This window comes from Engystomops pustulosus, chromosome 5, assembly GCF_040894005.1.
Source record: "Engystomops pustulosus chromosome 5, aEngPut4.maternal, whole genome shotgun sequence".
Classification (NCBI taxonomy): domain Eukaryota; kingdom Metazoa; phylum Chordata; class Amphibia; order Anura; family Leptodactylidae; genus Engystomops; species Engystomops pustulosus.
Window position 1 is genome coordinate 173978274 of NC_092415.1, and position 16973 is coordinate 173995246.

General features: G+C 40.5%; 1 protein-coding gene across 3 annotated transcripts in view; it reads left to right on the plus strand.

The window, feature by feature from the left end:
• The window catches only part of DLEC1 (DLEC1 cilia and flagella associated protein), a 38696-nt gene that overhangs the window by 14558 nt on the left and 7165 nt on the right, over positions 1 to 16973 (plus strand). For 2 of the 3 annotated variants that reach the window (XM_072153844.1, XM_072153846.1), the window contains exons 12-30: positions 642 to 734; positions 1304 to 1394; positions 1474 to 1630; positions 2323 to 2515; positions 3586 to 3644; positions 4996 to 5170; positions 6249 to 6342; positions 7648 to 7778; positions 8126 to 8284; positions 9318 to 9457; positions 9941 to 10094; positions 11043 to 11153; positions 11635 to 11765; positions 11869 to 12036; positions 13672 to 13739; positions 14312 to 14463; positions 15471 to 15586; positions 15661 to 15731; positions 16256 to 16479. In XM_072153844.1, the coding sequence (XP_072009945.1) occupies positions 642 to 734; positions 1304 to 1394; positions 1474 to 1630; positions 2323 to 2515; positions 3586 to 3644; positions 4996 to 5170; positions 6249 to 6342; positions 7648 to 7778; positions 8126 to 8284; positions 9318 to 9457; positions 9941 to 10094; positions 11043 to 11153; positions 11635 to 11765; positions 11869 to 12036; positions 13672 to 13739; positions 14312 to 14463; positions 15471 to 15586; positions 15661 to 15731; positions 16256 to 16479 (2487 nt within the window). The remainder of the gene's footprint in view (positions 1 to 641; positions 735 to 1303; positions 1395 to 1473; positions 1631 to 2322; positions 2516 to 3585; positions 3645 to 4995; positions 5171 to 6248; positions 6343 to 7647; positions 7779 to 8125; positions 8285 to 9317; positions 9458 to 9940; positions 10095 to 11042; positions 11154 to 11634; positions 11766 to 11868; positions 12037 to 13671; positions 13740 to 14311; positions 14464 to 15470; positions 15587 to 15660; positions 15732 to 16255; positions 16480 to 16973) is intronic. The other variant, XM_072153845.1, reaches the window with a different exon arrangement.

Consider the following 16973-nt stretch of genomic DNA (forward strand, 5'->3'; position numbering starts at 1 on the left):
CAACTTTAACCTTTTATAACAAGTTTAGGTAATATTTGTGATTCTGTTGTTTGAGCAGTTTCAAAAGTTTCAAAATATATCAAATAAAGACTCCTCCATCTTCTTCTGCTTGGGACTCAGCAGACAGAAGACTCTGTTGTCCAGCTTCACCACTGATCATAATTCATGTTTAAAGTTACATTCATTTATCTACTGAGCTACAATATTAAATGATCCTGGTAAAAATCTAAAAGAACAAATGATATTGTATGAAACTCCAGACTGTGTGCAAATATTTCACATAAAAGTAGCCTTTCTAATATTTAAGGGGTTGTCCAGTCAAAGGATAGGGGCTAATTTACTGAATAGTGGAGGGTCTCAGTGATGAGACCCCCACTGATTATGAGAATGGTGGTCCGTAGCACCCCGTTGTACCCAAACTGAACAGGGAAGACAGTCATTATGGCGCTGACAGAGATAGTTCTGTACTCATCAATTCCATATATAGGAAATGAAGCTGCAGTGACCGTATGCTCCATTCTTTTGGGGGGCAACAGGGGCAAAATGAACCCCAATTCTTGTTCTCATATAAAATATGAGAACAGACAGTACATGGAGAGAATGTTTTATTTATTAAAAACTGTATGTTTTTCTGTGTTTAGACGGTGGCAAATGCAGGATTTGTGGAGCAGATACCATTTTGCATCCGTCCTGCCATGTTTGAATTATATCCTGGGCAAGAAACCATTATCGAGGTCAGTAAAAAGCACTAGGAAGAAGGCATCTAGTATTATTTTGGGTGCCCATGAGCCTATGATAACAAGGACTGTAAGGTGAAATTCAGTCCACTAAGCCTGTCATGAAGGGCTGCTATTTAGTGTCCCAAATATGGCCAACTTAAAGGGATTGGCCACTTTACCTTATGTTTTTGTAATGTGTATAAGTGTGGGGGGCAGGATATTTGGTAATTTACCAATATACATCAATTAAAAGTTCTTATCGATATGTAAAGTGAAGCCTCCTGTCTTTTACCTCATCAGCCAGATGACATTTCTGTCCATAAAATGCCCGCAGATGGAGGGTCATGTGATTTCTATCTGTCCGTGAGCAATTGCTCCACCAGGACCTTATTATGGTATTCATGAATACAAGATTAAGGTCTTGGCAGGGCAATTGCTCATAGACAACTCTTTGCATCTGGTAAGTTGCCCAGTACAGTTCGAATTTTTTATGTAGCCCCCAAGCAATTACTTCTTTTATGTGCAGCACCAAATTCTCCTAAGTTTCTAGGTTGCCTTAACAGTATTTAAACTTTTTTTTCTAGGTTATCTTCTTCCCCTTATTTTCAGAGACCTACAACCAGGTTTTTACTATTGTGTGTGATAACTGCCAGGTCAAGGATATCACATTAACAGGTGGGCTGTATATAAGCTGTTTTATGTATATATTGTCTATATAGTCTCTAAACCTTGTTTTGTCTTTTTTCGGGTCAAGGATATGGACAACTTTTGGGGTTGCAGCTGGCGTCTATCAATGAGGACAAAATTATTCCTATTGAATTTTCCGATTCTTCTAGTGAACATTTAATAGAATTTCCAAGTACAAACTTACACTCTACAGAGCAGCGGAGCATTGTTGTCAGAAACACAACGTAAGTCCATTTATCTGGTTTTATGCTGGGAATCTTTCCTTGTCCATATGGAATATTTTCACAAAACAGGGTTCCCACAGAATAGATCTTAATACCCCTCTTCCCGATAAGAGTACCAGGCCTTATTAGTTTCCTCTTTCTTATTCTTTCCAAGACTTTTGGCACAATTGATCGTCACATTATTTGCACAATCACCTTCCAACAAGACCCTCAAACCACCCACATGGTCTTCTTTTTAAGTCCACTTCAACCTTAACATTGAATGGGTATACAGAGAAATTATAAATACTGTAGCTATATAATCATAAGGTTATACATTAATATACATTATTGTGTTGTGGTCAGATTAAGTATTTCCTGATTACGGTAGCCTTGTTAGATAGGTCATCAAAGTAAGATTAAAGGCGTTCTACACCCTACACCCCAGCTGTTTGAGGAGGTCACAGATGATTGGCTACCATGTCAGACTGCCATTTATCTGATACAGATGATCTATCCTAGAGATATATGAGTAAAATCTAGCCAATAATCAGTAATTATTAGTATGAAAGGTTGAATCAGCCTAGCAATGAGGGTTCAGTGTGCCAATAGACCCTAAGGTGACCTGGGACAAAACATTTAAAAAATCTTCTCCTGTTTTTTTGTTGTTGGTTATACATGGAAAACTAGTTACTAACTTTTTACATTTACAGGCATGTGGAGCTTCCATTCTACTGGCAGATAGTGAAGCCACATCTACAAGATTTACAACCCGGAGAACAAACAGATTTAAACAACCTTAAGTACAATGTCGATGAATATATAGCATTCACCGTTAGTCCATTACAAGGCATTCTGCAGCCTCACAAGGACCATATCTTCAATGTGACTTATACACCAACTGAGGTATGGGGAATGACAGAAAGACAAAAGTCTCTAGGGATGTTTACTATAGCAGAAAAATTTGGCTAACAATTTCTTAAAGGACATCTATCACCAGATCAAGGATTGTAAACCAAGCACACTGACATACTGGTGTGCGCCCCCTCTGGCAGGATCTGCTGTTCTTTCATCTTCTTATTCCCTGGTTCCCAGGGGATCCAGGCTCCATAGGAGTTAATGGAGCCTGGAGCCCCTCAGGCTCATTTGCACAATTTTCAAAGCACTTTTTTTATTAAAAGCCAGAGCATAAGAAGCTAAAAACACAGCAGATTCTGCCAGAGGGGGTGTACTCCAGTATGTCAGTGTGCTTGGCTTACAATCCTCGATCTGGTGATAAGTCTTATGCTTATTTCATATGGCACCTAAAAGCTAGTTTCTAACTTTTCCAGTGTTTCTTTTTTATTTTGTTTTCATATTCATTCAGAACTTTATGTGGTAAAATCGTAATAAATAACTTTTTTTAAATACCCATAAGAATCTCTGTATAGCAGTCACCACTTCAATATTGTAAAGTAGATAAGAAAAATATCCATTTTGTAATTATAGTCCCATGTACAGTCATGTGTTATCTTCTAAGTTTACCATCACATGCTACAGTGTGAAAAAATGTCTGCAACAAAATACCCTTCAGTATATCTATTACAATGAATGGGATAGTCACAGTGTCTGCACCAAAATCTGCCTGTTGATACAATAGTAAGAAGCGAAGTTGCATGACACATGATAACATCTTATTTTTATATGAAATACAGATCTTCCTTAGCGTTGGTCTGTTAGAGTGTTGCTAAGGAGGAAGTCAGCAATAATTGAACTTTATGTGCCCAAACCATTACTCTGTACATACGTACTATTTCAGTATTTGCTGAATTAATGCCAATTGGTGTCCATATAAAAGCACTCTTTAGTCACCTGTTAACACAGAAAATAACATGTTACCAAACCATTTCTTAGCTTGAAAACAGTTCAATAACTCCACCATACTATGGCTTCTGAACCAGTCTTTATACTCATGTGTTATGTCTAATACTTTTTAGCTTGCTGAATATGACAGTATTGCTCAGATGGTCTTACGAGATGTTCCAGCCCCTCCCAGGTAGGAATGTACACTAGATATTAGATATGCATTGCATTGCCTGATAAATCTATATATTGTATGTATTTGCAAATTATAAACGTTAGCAGGATTAAACTTGAAGATCAGACCCTGTGAGGACTTGTTTTTGTGCTTTTTGTTCTTATAGTAGAGAGTTTCTGTTCACATACTGTACTTGGCTTTACTAAAAAGATTTCCAAAGGAAAAGTTTTGTGTCTAAATGAGGAATGAAGACAATAGCGCCCCCTCCTGCCAGCTGCAGCTTTCTCCTCTGCACTGTCTATGACTAATGCTGAAGCCGAGGAGAGAATCGTGGCTGACAGGGAGAGGAAAGCTGAATACAGATCTTACATAGCGATGCTCTATTAGAGCACTTTTTTTGTAAAGAATTACCTTTTTGAAATGAAATATATGATCCAAATCAAGCATGGTAAACAAGGGACTCCTACTCATAGATCCAGATACCGTGACAGTGTTAATCTTCTTATGTTTGTTATCCATGGCCTCCTTCCTTCTAAAATTAACTCTTAACATTATTTTAATGAGGTTGAAGGGTTCTTGTGAGCCCCTCCAGTTCTGGTTTCACATTCTGTTACATTGTTTCACCCTCCCCCCTGCTCACTCAGTACAACCCTCCCTCTGCGTACTGTAATCTCATGGTAACGTCACACAGTGGGAGGGGGAAGTGCTCGCTGCACAGTGTAACAGCACGTGAAGGCAGAACAGCTCTGGTAGAGCCCTTCAGGCTCATTAACATAATTTTAGAAAGAAGGAGGCCAGTTGATTTTTTAGAAAAAAGGAGGCCCTAGATAACAAATATAAGAATATTGCCACAATCACGGTGCCTGGATCTATGAGTAAGGGTCCCTGGTTTATCATGCTGTATTTTAATGGCAGATTCCTTAAAAAATTGTCAGGAGTCTACACCAGTGGCGTAACTAGAAGCTGATGGGCCCCAGTGCAAAGTCTGTGCCAGGCCCCGACTATAATGTATGGTTTATAGTAATAGTCTTCTCATATAGGAAAGTGACACCATAAGGGCCCCCTAAACCTCTTGGGCCCGGGTGCGACCGCAACCTCTGCACCCCCTCAATTTACGCCCCTGGTCAGCAGGTTTTGGGGTTGCTTTCTTTATTCCCTTTCATGCATTATGCATAATACTAGTAGTCAGTACCATTAGTCCTAAAATAGCTGATCTGAGTAAGACCGGCTTCATTTTGGTCACTGATATTATTCTGACTATGGTCAGTTGTTTTACCGGTTATATATTATATTAGTGAGATTAGCTTTCAAGAAAAGTAATTGTTGTGTCACTTAATAATAGCTTTGTCTACTTGCACTTGCTATGCAGTGAAGAAGAGCATCCGTCCGGCCTCACAGAGCTGGACCCCTCTATACAGGATGTCATAGTCTTTGACCTTGCATTTAAAGGGAGCGCGGAGCCATTTCATCTGCTCCTGGAACCATATGCCATCATCTTTTCTGGTGAAAGTTTTATTAGCACAGCCATGAGAAAACAGTTTAAGGTTAGTATTCACAATAATATAAATATCATCAGAAATCAGTAAATTAACAAAGTTCACAATTCACATATCAGTTTGAAAATTCAGAAAACAGGCAGAATTTACAGATGTGTCCCTTTCCAGCATGACGTGTCCAGATACATGTGGTTTAGAAAAGAGATGGAGAATTTCTGCCTGTCAAGTCTTTTTCGTTGCCATGTTTTACTGCACTGTTTTATTGCACCAAGCAAAGAGTTGATACATTTATATATTCATTGTAATGGGGTAAAACTATGTGATTAAAGGAAATCTACCATTTGTTATGCATTGTGAAGCAAACATATTGAGAATGCTGTAGCAACACTGATGCAGAAACATATCTTGTTTAATCCCTGAACTGAGTGTTTTTGCTCAAAAAACAACTATAAAATTCAGGACCTTGGGAAAGCTGGGTAACGGCTGGCTGCTGTACATAACAGAGCTACATGAACTTTCCAGACAGGACTAATCAACCTGAACTGGATGACTCATACACAGCAGCTGGGAGATGGTGCAGCAATTGATTACTTCTGCCTGTCAGGGACAATACAGTGATGATGTATTCTCGGTAGTGATGGGAATTTGGTCCTTTCTTAGTGATTTGGCTCATTAGGCTCCCCTCACTAAGAAGAGCCGGCTCTTCTGGCTCTTGAACGGCTGCCTATTACATGTATAATAGGGAGGTGCAGGCCAGTCAATCACCCCACACCACTCCACTTTTAACCAGATTTGTATTGGGTGAAAGGGCGCATGGTGAGCCGGTTAGGGGCGGGGTTAATTTTTGGCTTATGCTGGGCAGGACAAGGCTGGAGCAGTGCATAATTAGGGTAATAGGAGAAGTGCTGGGGCAGCCACAGGAGCGACATAGCCTCACTATCGTAATTTTATAATTGTTCTTTCAGCAAAACCACTCAGTTCAGAGACCAAACAAGATATGTTTCTGCATTAGTGTAGCAACAACATTCTCAAGGTATTGGTATTCATAATACATAAAAGAAAATGGTAGATTTCATATAATTGTTTTTTGATTAATTATACCTTGTCATACCTTTTCATTTTGCAGATGTGGAATAACAGCAAATCCACAATCCAGTATGAATGGGAAAACATCTCGTCGCCAAACATTATTCAAATTGAGCCTCACTCTGGAAAAATTGGTATTTATGTGCTGTCTTTTTTTCTGATATATAATACTGTGTATTGAATGTAATTTTGTACATGACTAAAACCAAATATAAGTTATGGTATAGTTAAAGTACTCTGCCATAAAATAAATATATACCGTATATACTCGAGTATAAGCCGACCCGAGTATAAGCCGAGACCCCTAATTTTAACACAAAAAAAATGGAAAAACCTATTGACTCGAGTATAAGCCGAGGGTGGGAAATGCATTGGTCACAGCCTCCCCAGTATATAGCCAGCCCCCTGTTGTATACAGCCAGCCTGTCAGCCCCCTGTTGTATACAGCCAGCCTGTCAGCCCCCTGTTGTATACAGCCAGCCTGTCAGCCCCCTGTTGTATACAGCCAGCCTGTCAGCCCCCCGTTGTATACAGCCAGCCTGTCAGCCCCCCGTTGTATACAGCCAGCCTGTCAGCCCCCCGTTGTATACAGCCAGCCTGTCAGCCCCCCGTTGTATACAGCCAGCCTGTCAGCCCCCCGTTGTATACAGCCAGCCTGCCAGCCCCCAAAAATAATAAACTCAGTACTCACCATTCCAACAGCCCGGGCAGCTCCGCTTCCATCTTCATGTCCGCGGCGGGTCCGTGGCATCTCCGTCTGCAGCGCCTCTTCTCCTTTAAGCCAGCGCTAGGATCGCGATGTCTCAGTACGCACGGCCCGGTCGGCACATAACTGTGACATCACAGTTGCTGATGTCACAGTTGTGTGCCGGCCGGGTCGTGCGTACGGGGATGTCGCGGTCCTAGCGCCGGCCTGAAGGAGAAGAGGCGCTGCAGACGGAGCTGCCGCGGACCCGCCGCGGACATGATGATGGAAGCGGAGCTGCCCGGGCCGTCGGAATAGTGAGTATTGAGTTTATTTTTTTTTATATACCCGAGTATAAGCCGAGTGGGGAATTTTCAGCACAAAAATTGTGCTGAAAAACTTGGCTTATACTCGAGTATATACGGTATGCTATTACTAGTCTACAGTGAACTGCACAAAACTTAAAATTATCGGATATTATTCAGCATAATTGTTTTTTTTAACTCTAAAAAGTGTTATTCCCAGGAAGGACATTTATGGCATATTCTAAAAGATGTCCCAGACATGACCTATAGTTGGGAGTCACACCTTTGGGACTCGTACCTATCTCTAAACTGAAGCCCCGATGCCAATTCCCTCAGGACCCGCCAGGTTATGGCCCGGGGAGCATACCTTGTGTGAAGATGTATTTGAAGATGCCTCCCTGAGTCTTTGATGTCATTAGGTCAGTGATTATTAACATTTGTCTTCTCAGGTCCCAGTAAATCTGCTGAATTTGAAGCCATATTCACTGGATTGAAGACTGGATTTTGTAGTGAGAATGTGAATTGCCACATACTACATTCTGCTGAGCCTGTGGTTCTGCACGTGGAGGCTTCATTCAAGGTTTGTTATTTTCCATTGCACTTTTCATCTCATATTGCAAACCTATGATAGGTATAAATCTTCTCTAAACATTTCGCTACAAGTTTATGTTGTTTTTAGTATGCAGCAGTTCAGAGTATGTTCACATTATGTCATTGCACTGTGTTCTGCATTGATTGCGTTCTGGGATATACATCAAATGTATCCATAGGGTCCCATTGATTTAGTCTTTTTAAAGAGAGGATCCTTTTTGGAATCTGTAGTGCTGTTATAAAATTTTATTAATTAATACTTTATCTGTATTTTTTCTTATATGTTTTAAATTTTTGTTCAAGTTTTTGCTTATTCTTACATCCATTCTTTCACAGGGACCAGTGGTGTCGATCATGATTCCATCTCTTGACCTCGGGCTTGTAAAACTCAGCAATAATACACTCAGCAAATTTACTATTGAAAATATGAGTCCCTTAGCAGCAAAGTGGAAGATAGAGGAGAGTAGAGCTTGTCTGGCTGGAAGAGGAGAGGAGGTAAGGATTCATTATAGAAGAGAATATCTCCGTAATATGGTGCAGAGGCATCATAGTGGCCACAGGGAAATTGTGTGTTACATTACAGGATCTTTGTATATGACTCAGGAAATTAAGAAGATATTATATCATATCTATACAGATACATGAGATATTGGAATGACACCACACAACGTTCAATGTTGCTTCTGGCACTAGAGGGAGCTGCATATATCTAATATGTGGGGGACAGTGCCCAACCAGAGCCCAACCAATTTGATATTGATGGCCTGTGCTATGTATAAGTCATGAATATCAATAACCCAGACATCCCCTTTAAAGGGAAACCTCCGGTAATGCTATCTAACACTGCGGCGGAGTACAATGCAAACGTCGGTGCTGCCTCTTCCCCGGACCGTCCCTAACCACGCCCCAACCCCACGCCCTCATGAATACATCGGACCGCTTGGCGAGCGGTCCGATGTATACATTGTACTGAGGAGCTATTGTATGGAAGTTTCCGGTAACGTTATCCTTCTAACACTGCGGCGTTTGTTTAAGCACTAGGAGCTGCTTACTTTAGAAAGCAGCTCCTAGTGCCCAATTTATGGGTGACAGGTCCTCTTTAACACTGAAGTCAAGCTCTCCTTGCCTCTGAACACCTCCTTTCATGGGACATCATGCACCAGGAGATCTTATAAATGATGTCCATGGATGCAAGACCATCTATTACAGTGAACAGGGTGTTCTAAGAGAGGGAGAGCTTGACTTCAGTGTTAAACTCTCCGCCTTACTGACTTCATAAAACCAATTTACATCTCACTTCAGAGTTGATTTTCTGGATGATGCCACCACACCAGGGCATGAAAGAAACATCACCTGGAAGCAGCTTAGCTGCTTGACAACATACTGCTAGTGGTTTATTAGGCTAATTTCTGATGAAAGGCTCCCTTAAGCAATGGATAGTGTTTTTCTATGAATATTCTGTCCTTTTGAAATATACTTTCACATGTCCTAGGAATTTACACGCAGTAATAATCTTGTTTGTGTGCAGGAATCAAGATTTTGGGTTTCTCCTGAGAGTGGTGTATTGCCGCCTTTGAGTATAGCAGAAGTATCTGTGATATTTAAGCCATTGGCCTGCCAAAGGCTGGAGACAGTGCTAGAGCTGCAAGTAGAGAATGGTGAAGGAAGGTAAGTGTGAAAAGCAAACAAAGTTCACCAGTTTCTTGAAAGTTATGGACTTTACCAGTCATCATCAATTTTAAATCATTATACACTTTCAGTTTTTTACTAAGTCGGAGTCAAGGGGGTTTCTAGGAAAATGCAAAAATCCAAGGGGGCCAGGGCCATGGAAACAAAAAGAATGCACATTTACCCAGCTCTGGCTGCCATTCCCCATGTCACTCTTGTACTTCCATTTTTTAGTTCTGGGTCCACCATTAAGTTTAAAGGGTGGGGGCACAGGATCCAACAAGTGTCTACCTTGGACCAGGGGAATGACTTTAGTTTTCCAGAGGACTTCACTTCCTCTTTTGTCTTCCAAGGAGGTCTACTAGTTGACTTCTGTATGGGCGCACTGAATAGCCAATTCTAAATAGTAAAAGTAAAGATATACGATTGTATACATATCCTAAATCTCCATTTGAGTTTCTAGTCTACTCTCATTTGTTCCAGCTATCTCCCTGTCACGGCTGATGTCCAGGTACCCCAGGTTTGCCTGCTTTCTAGTTCCTTGGTGTTCAGTGAGATCTATGTAGGAGTTCCAGCACAGTTAACTATCAAAATGTTTAACCAGGGACGACTCCCGGCAAAGTTTTCCTGGCAAGAGGTAAATAAAATGGTTAAAAAAGCTAGAAACAAAGTTGGGGTGTTCTTAAAGCTATAAATCAATACCAAATATTGGGTATCAAAACCTATTATTTTTCATACATTTCTTCCAGTTAAATTTAGTTAAAGCTTTAATATTAGTATGGAAGTATTAGAGAGCTAAACTTTAAAACAAAAATCATGGTGCAGATGAAAATAATGATCTTTGTTATACAGTTTCATCAAGAAAAAATAATAATTTTGTTCTTTTTTTCCCCTCCTTTCTACCTTCTTTTAACTGTTTGTGTAGAACAGCTTTCTGTCCTGTATCCACTGACAGCTGGTAGATAAGAAGATGCTGATAACGTTTTTCATACCTTAACTCTTTATAGATAGTCACTAGATTTATCTCCTTACAGAGCTGAATTATTACGTTTTATTATTTTATAGGTATAGAAAAAGTTAATAATTTTCCTGCTGTCCTTATCTCTGTGCTGTTTACGCACTTGAGTAGGCTCAAACACTGTTCACTAAAGGAGAAGAAAGGAGCATGAAAATGTTACAAGGGTTCTTCAAGAATTTTCAAAAACTTTTATGTGGCTGAGAGGGGACTTCTTAAAAAAATAAACCTGTGCTTACCTCGTTGGTCCCTCCCTCCCGCGCCGCTGTCGCTTAGTTCAGCTTCCGGCCGGCCATGCCCACCCGTCCCCATATTTCAGCGTCTAATACAGCGCTGAGATATGAGGACAGGGAAGGACCGCAGAGGTAAGTACAGATTTATTTTTTAAACAGCCTTCTCCCAAGCCACATAGAAGGTTTTTAAAAAGTCACAGGCAACCCCTTAATGCTTTCAGATAGCAATACTCACAGCACAAGATGTATATACATAAACCATTTTTGTATTAACTTTTCAAGTGCTTGTCTATATGACAATTTTATGAGAAATATTATGAATTCCTATATTATAAAGTTTACAGCGAGCCATCAAGATGCCTGGTCAGTCAATGTACATCCAGCGAGTGGCGTGTTAGGACCCAATGAAGAGTCTGAAATGTGTGTGACACTTACAAGCTATACATTGGCAAGTAGCATTTTTTATCTCCTTTATAATCATAAGTTTGTTCTCTCTTTTTTTTGTTGTATTCTTCTTTTTCATTCTACCCAACTGGGCAGCAGCTTTTGCAGCAGCTGTCTGACACTGGGTGATAATCTAAATTAAACGGGTTGTTCCAAGTTTGATTTTTATCTCCTATCTGCAGGATTGTTGGGACCCCCACAATTACAAGAATCGACCCATTCATGAGAATAGTGATGTCTCTCTGAGCGTAACGGCTATCTCCGGCACTGTCATAGAAAGTGAATGACAGTGCCAGAGATAGGAAAGCGCAGGACACTCTTGACTTACTGTTTAGCGAAAACAGGAGGTTTGTTCTTGTTATCAATGAAGATCCATTCTCATTATTGGTGGGGGGTCCCAGATTATTATCCCCTATTCTTTGGACGTAGCTTGTATGTACTGTACTGGAAAATTATCCTAAGCAACTGCTTATGTTTATGTATAGGATGAAATAAAGGACCTGACATTATGCTGTCTGATTGAAGACATGAAGGAGCCTTTGGTTATTAACATGAATGCAAAAGCTAAAGGACTTCATGTCAGTTACTCCTCATCCTCATCGCCTGCAGGAGAGAGGTACCTGAGCATTGCTGGTCCATAGTGTAATATATAGTATAATATTCACTTTTGTTCTGTATTACTATCCATGTATCTATTTTCACCCCTATTTTCCACGCAGTGTAAATGATGAAGAGTTGCTCCTTGACTTTGGATCAGAGGTCACCTTGCAGAGTTCAGTAACGCGGACATTGACCATAACGAATCATTCTGGAATATCCGCACCGTTTTCACTACAGGTCTCTTATTTCAGTGGATGCCATTTACCACAAGCACCAAGAAGCTCTACGTAAGTTGTATGAATAAGACACATTTGTAATGATAGACCTCTAATAGACGTCCAGTGATACCTCCAGTGCACCCAGTCTCTCATATATAATAATAGGCTCTCTAGACAAAGCTTTTTTGTGGTGACTGGAGAAGTAACCTGACACTAATGGTTATTCCTTATTAGAGGATACAAGTATTATATATTATCAGCTATTATTGATACATCCTACATTGTGGTGCACTGTCCCATTTTTTTAAATTTTTTAAACCTACCATCAGGAATACACTAACGCAGGTACTCCTAATGGTAGATACCTTTCTATCCACTAAGCCACATACTGATTTTACCTAAAGTTTAACCATACCTAACTAACTAAAAACTTTATCCTTTATGCAGTTGAACTACAGAGGCTACTGGGTAGTGGCCAAGCGTCTGGGGCTAAGTCTTACTGAAGTCTTACTTCCGGGAACGGCCGTGGCCACGCATACGCAGTAAATTCGTTCACTGCTGAAAAGAGGAAGAACTTACTGCACATGCGTGGGCATAGGATGAATAGTCGAAGAGTGCTGTGGGGCCACACACAGAGGTAAGACTTCAGGAGCTACAGGGGTGTAGTGTAGCCTTAGACCCCGACGCTCTGCAAGTCTACTCCACACCCCAACAGCCTCTAAAATTCATCATCTACCTCAGTTAGACCTGAGTGAAGTTGGCCCCCCCACCTTGTTCAAATCAAACAAAATTGGTGTCAAACAATTCTACTACGTTTGTGCTGGTTTGTGCTGCTCAAATTTTTGTTTGTGCTTCTTTTGTTTTGGACAAAAGATTAAAGGTCAAAAGTTCAACTAGCCCCCCCACATTAACCGAATCAAACAAAACTGGTGTCAAACGTTAGTGCTACGTTTGTGCAGCAAAAATTTTCTTTTGTGCCGCTATCATTTTTAAGATATGTTCAGGTGTTTACATAGATTAAAGGTGTTTAGGATGAACTGGTAAAAAACAAACCTAGTGACATTTCCCTGGTTTGATCACCAGGGGGAGCTAGCAAACACATTGTACTTTGGAAGAAATGAACTCTTATGACCTCTGGAAAAAAGTATGAATATATTAAAAATGATAGCGGCACAAACGAAAAAAATTTCTGTACAAACCAGCACAAACATAGCACTAACGTTTGACACTAGTTTTGTTAAATTCGGTTAATGTGGGGGGGCTGCTTGAACTTTTGACCTTTAATTTTTTTGTTCATATATTCAAAACAAAAGCAGCACAAACAAAAATTTGAGTAGCACAAACCAGCACAAACATAGCAGAATTGATTGGCACCAACGTTGTTTGGTTTGGGCAATATGGGGGGCCGGTTGACCGCTGATGACCTCTGGAGACTTTCATTAAAATCTTAAAAACGATAGCGGCACAAACAAAAAAAATTTCTGCACAAACCAGCACAAACGTAGCACAAACGTTTGACACCAATTTTGTTTGATTTGAACAAGTTGGGGGGGGCCAACTTCACTCAGGTCTCAGTTAGTTTATGCCTGATGACAGGTTTCCTTTAAAGCGAGATGGGTCCATGGTCTCCTAGTCCTACACTGTATAATGCCGGCCAGCACTTTAGAGTTAAATGTGATTTGGAATATTTTTTTTATTTTCTAGTTCAACATCTTCCCTCATACAGAGAACTGCTCGCTTTTCCAAAGAAGTAACAAAAAGGGCAGATGCTGGTAGGTGAAGCTGACAATTTACTATGATAAAACCCAAGAAGTCATCAGAGAATAGTTTTTTAATCAATTTCTTTAGCCAATTTTTTAGTCGGTGCTAACAGGTTCTCACTTTCACAAAAAAAAAGATAAAATAAAGAACTGTTTGGCCGCGGTCACACGTACCGCTAAGCGTCCGTTCATAACGCGACGCTAGTGCACAGGGGGAGGTCCTCGGCCCGAACGCACATGCGTTTCCAGAGAAACGCATGCGATCAGCTTAACAATCGCATGCGGAAACGCATGTGCGTTCGGGCCGAGGACCTCCCCCTGTGCGCTAGCGTCACGTTATGACGGACGCTTAGCGGTACGTGTGACCGTGGTCTTTGTGTTCCCTGCACCTATTTGTACAATGTGTGTGAACCCATTTTAGACTGTACAGAACCATGGAATTATGTTTGCTCTATAAATAAATAATATTAATAATGATAATAAGAAAAGGGTACCAAGAGATCATAAATGCAGTAAAACAGGCTAAAAAATGGACCAGAGATTGGAGTAAAAACTGAAACAAATGTACTGCTATATGTTTTCAGATTTTAGAACCTCCGTTTTGTCAGATGGCAAAGGCGCTGCATTTATCCCTCAGCCGAGCACTGGAACACTGGGGCCTTTCCAGCAGTTATCCATCAATGTGACTGCTTATAATAACATGTGGGGAGAGTATACAGATCTGCTTTTATGTACGGTATGTAGTCTAATAATATAATAACATAGTATTAGATTTTATGCAGCCTTATTAAGTGGTTTATTGCACCCTTATCACCTCTCCAATTTGGCCCTACCACTCACCACTCACAAGAATGGGAGTTCTGTGCAATGCACATAAATGGACCGCCAGTCACCCATGGGCCCTGCCACCCTGTCCTATGTCTGTGGAACTGATGGAGATGGGCAGGCACTGTGTACATACATTTAAAATGTGGATCACGTACCATCATCCATATTGTGTTACAGGATCTAACGATGTGTCACAGCCGTAAGCTGTCTGTGATTTGTGAAAAACCGTTGCATCCGCTATTTATTTACACATTGAGACAAGGACTCCCACTGAATAAGAATTGGCATGGATCCTATAAGGCAGCAGAGTTGAAGGAAATGTGTCGTCTGAAAATTATCTATTGTTTTTATGCTAAGCGTACTTTTGTTCTTAATGAGTGGAATTCTAGGGAACAGCTTTACACTTAATGCGGCTTGTAAATATCTTACAGAGATTTGAAACTACATTAAACTCTACCTAACCTTTCGACAAACTTAAAATAGATCAGTAATCCAGTGAGTGTGTGCATGAGGAATAACACTGTTTATTACCTTTATGTGACTTATAGTCTTTATTTTTTAAGCTGCTCTCATGTTTTCAGTTCCTCTCAGGGCTGGTGGTTGGGGATGTAGCTGCTGTAGCTCCTGTCCCTCCCTTTTATGTAGTCTGACACCACAATGAGATATCTGTCTTACTAGCATGAAGAAATTCAGCAGTGGAGAAAAACAAGACACTTTTCTCTGCTATTAAAGATTTACTTACCATTTTGCAACATATGTTGAAAAGTTAGTGAACGTTATAATGTGAATTCTAAGACCTTGTTATTTACAGTAGATAGACCAATTGCAGCAAACAGTTCTGTTGGGTTAGTTTTTTACTTTTTGGGGGTATCGGATAGATATTCGGTATCTAATCTTATTGATTTGTCCACTTAGGTTGGAGATCTTAGCCCCAAGGAGGTTCCTATAAAGATGACTGTAGAAGGCTGTCCTCTATACTTCCAGATGACTGGGCCAAAACCTGAGCGACAGACAGAAGGACCTGTGATAAGGTATTCTTTCAGGAAACCTGATTGTAAGAAATTAGAATTAGAGTTAAACATGAATAAAACTTTCTTATTTAAAGATTTGGAACCCACGTGTCTGGTGGAGACACAGTTTCCCGTTGCCTGCGGATTAACAACCCCAGTCCTTGTGGTAAGTGTGGGTGCTCTTGTTTTTGATATTCACTTTCTTATATGTTACTGTAATTTAGGAATAAAGGTTTGTTCTTTTGATTGAAGGAATTTCTTGGTTGATTGGTGCTGAAATATAAAACATTCTAGATTATTTTGGAAAACATATACCATATATGTTATATGGATTAACATCACAGACATCACAAGGGTTTTTGGCATTGTTACATTTATAGTCCATATAACTTGACTATCATGGTGGGGTTTAACTAGGGCCCCCACTGACTGTACCTTGTGTTACACCTCATAGTAACTTGAATAACTACAGAACAAATGAATAATTCTGATCTGTATACCAGGAATACAGCAATGTATCGCAAAGAATTAAAGGGAAGGAAGTGGGTAGTGACAGGCCCCACAAGGTGTCATGGCGATGGCCTACCCTTACATATGTGCAAACTATGGGCCTTAGTGAAAGTGTAAATGCTTTGCATCTAACCAATAACAAGACTCTTTCTATTCATTTCTATTATTGCTGCTATATAGACATTCGTATAGACTGGGAAACTTATAACAGAGATCAGGACCCCTCTAAGTTGCTTGATGTGGTACTGCTTTTTGGAGACCCTTTCCCTTTAAAAGACATAGATGGAAATGAAATTGTCGACTCCAGTCTAGACATGGGAGACAGTGACAACTCACCTATGAATTGGGATAAAATCCCCAGCACTTCCGGAACTACATCATCCTCCTCATTACGAAGCGTAAGTGTAAGTATCTAATAGTAAGGCAATGTTCACACTAAGGGGTTTGGTGCAGCTCCACTCTGATGCCATATTATGTTTAGTTTAATTCTCCATTGAAAATCCCATCATATTATGCTATAGGGCAGTGGTGGCGAACCTATGGCACTGGTGCCAAAGGTGGCACTCAGAGACCTTTCTGTGGGCACCCAGCCCTTCACCCGAACACATAGTTTGCCAGATAGGACTCAAGGATTTCTCCTGTGATCCAATACAGCCCACCTACAGGAGGAGCAAGAAGGTGTGGATAGAGATGGATTGTTGTTGGAGCTCCTGCTCTGGGTCCCCTGATTCATCCTCTCCAGGGGACTCTGGAGGGAAGCTACAATCCAAATTTCTCCATCATCTTTCTAAAGTATTGGTGACCTCATGACGCCAATACGATTAAAACCTGTGATACAGCAGGGATCAATAAGTTACTGCTTATATTGTCATGTTGGCACTTTGCGACATATACCGGT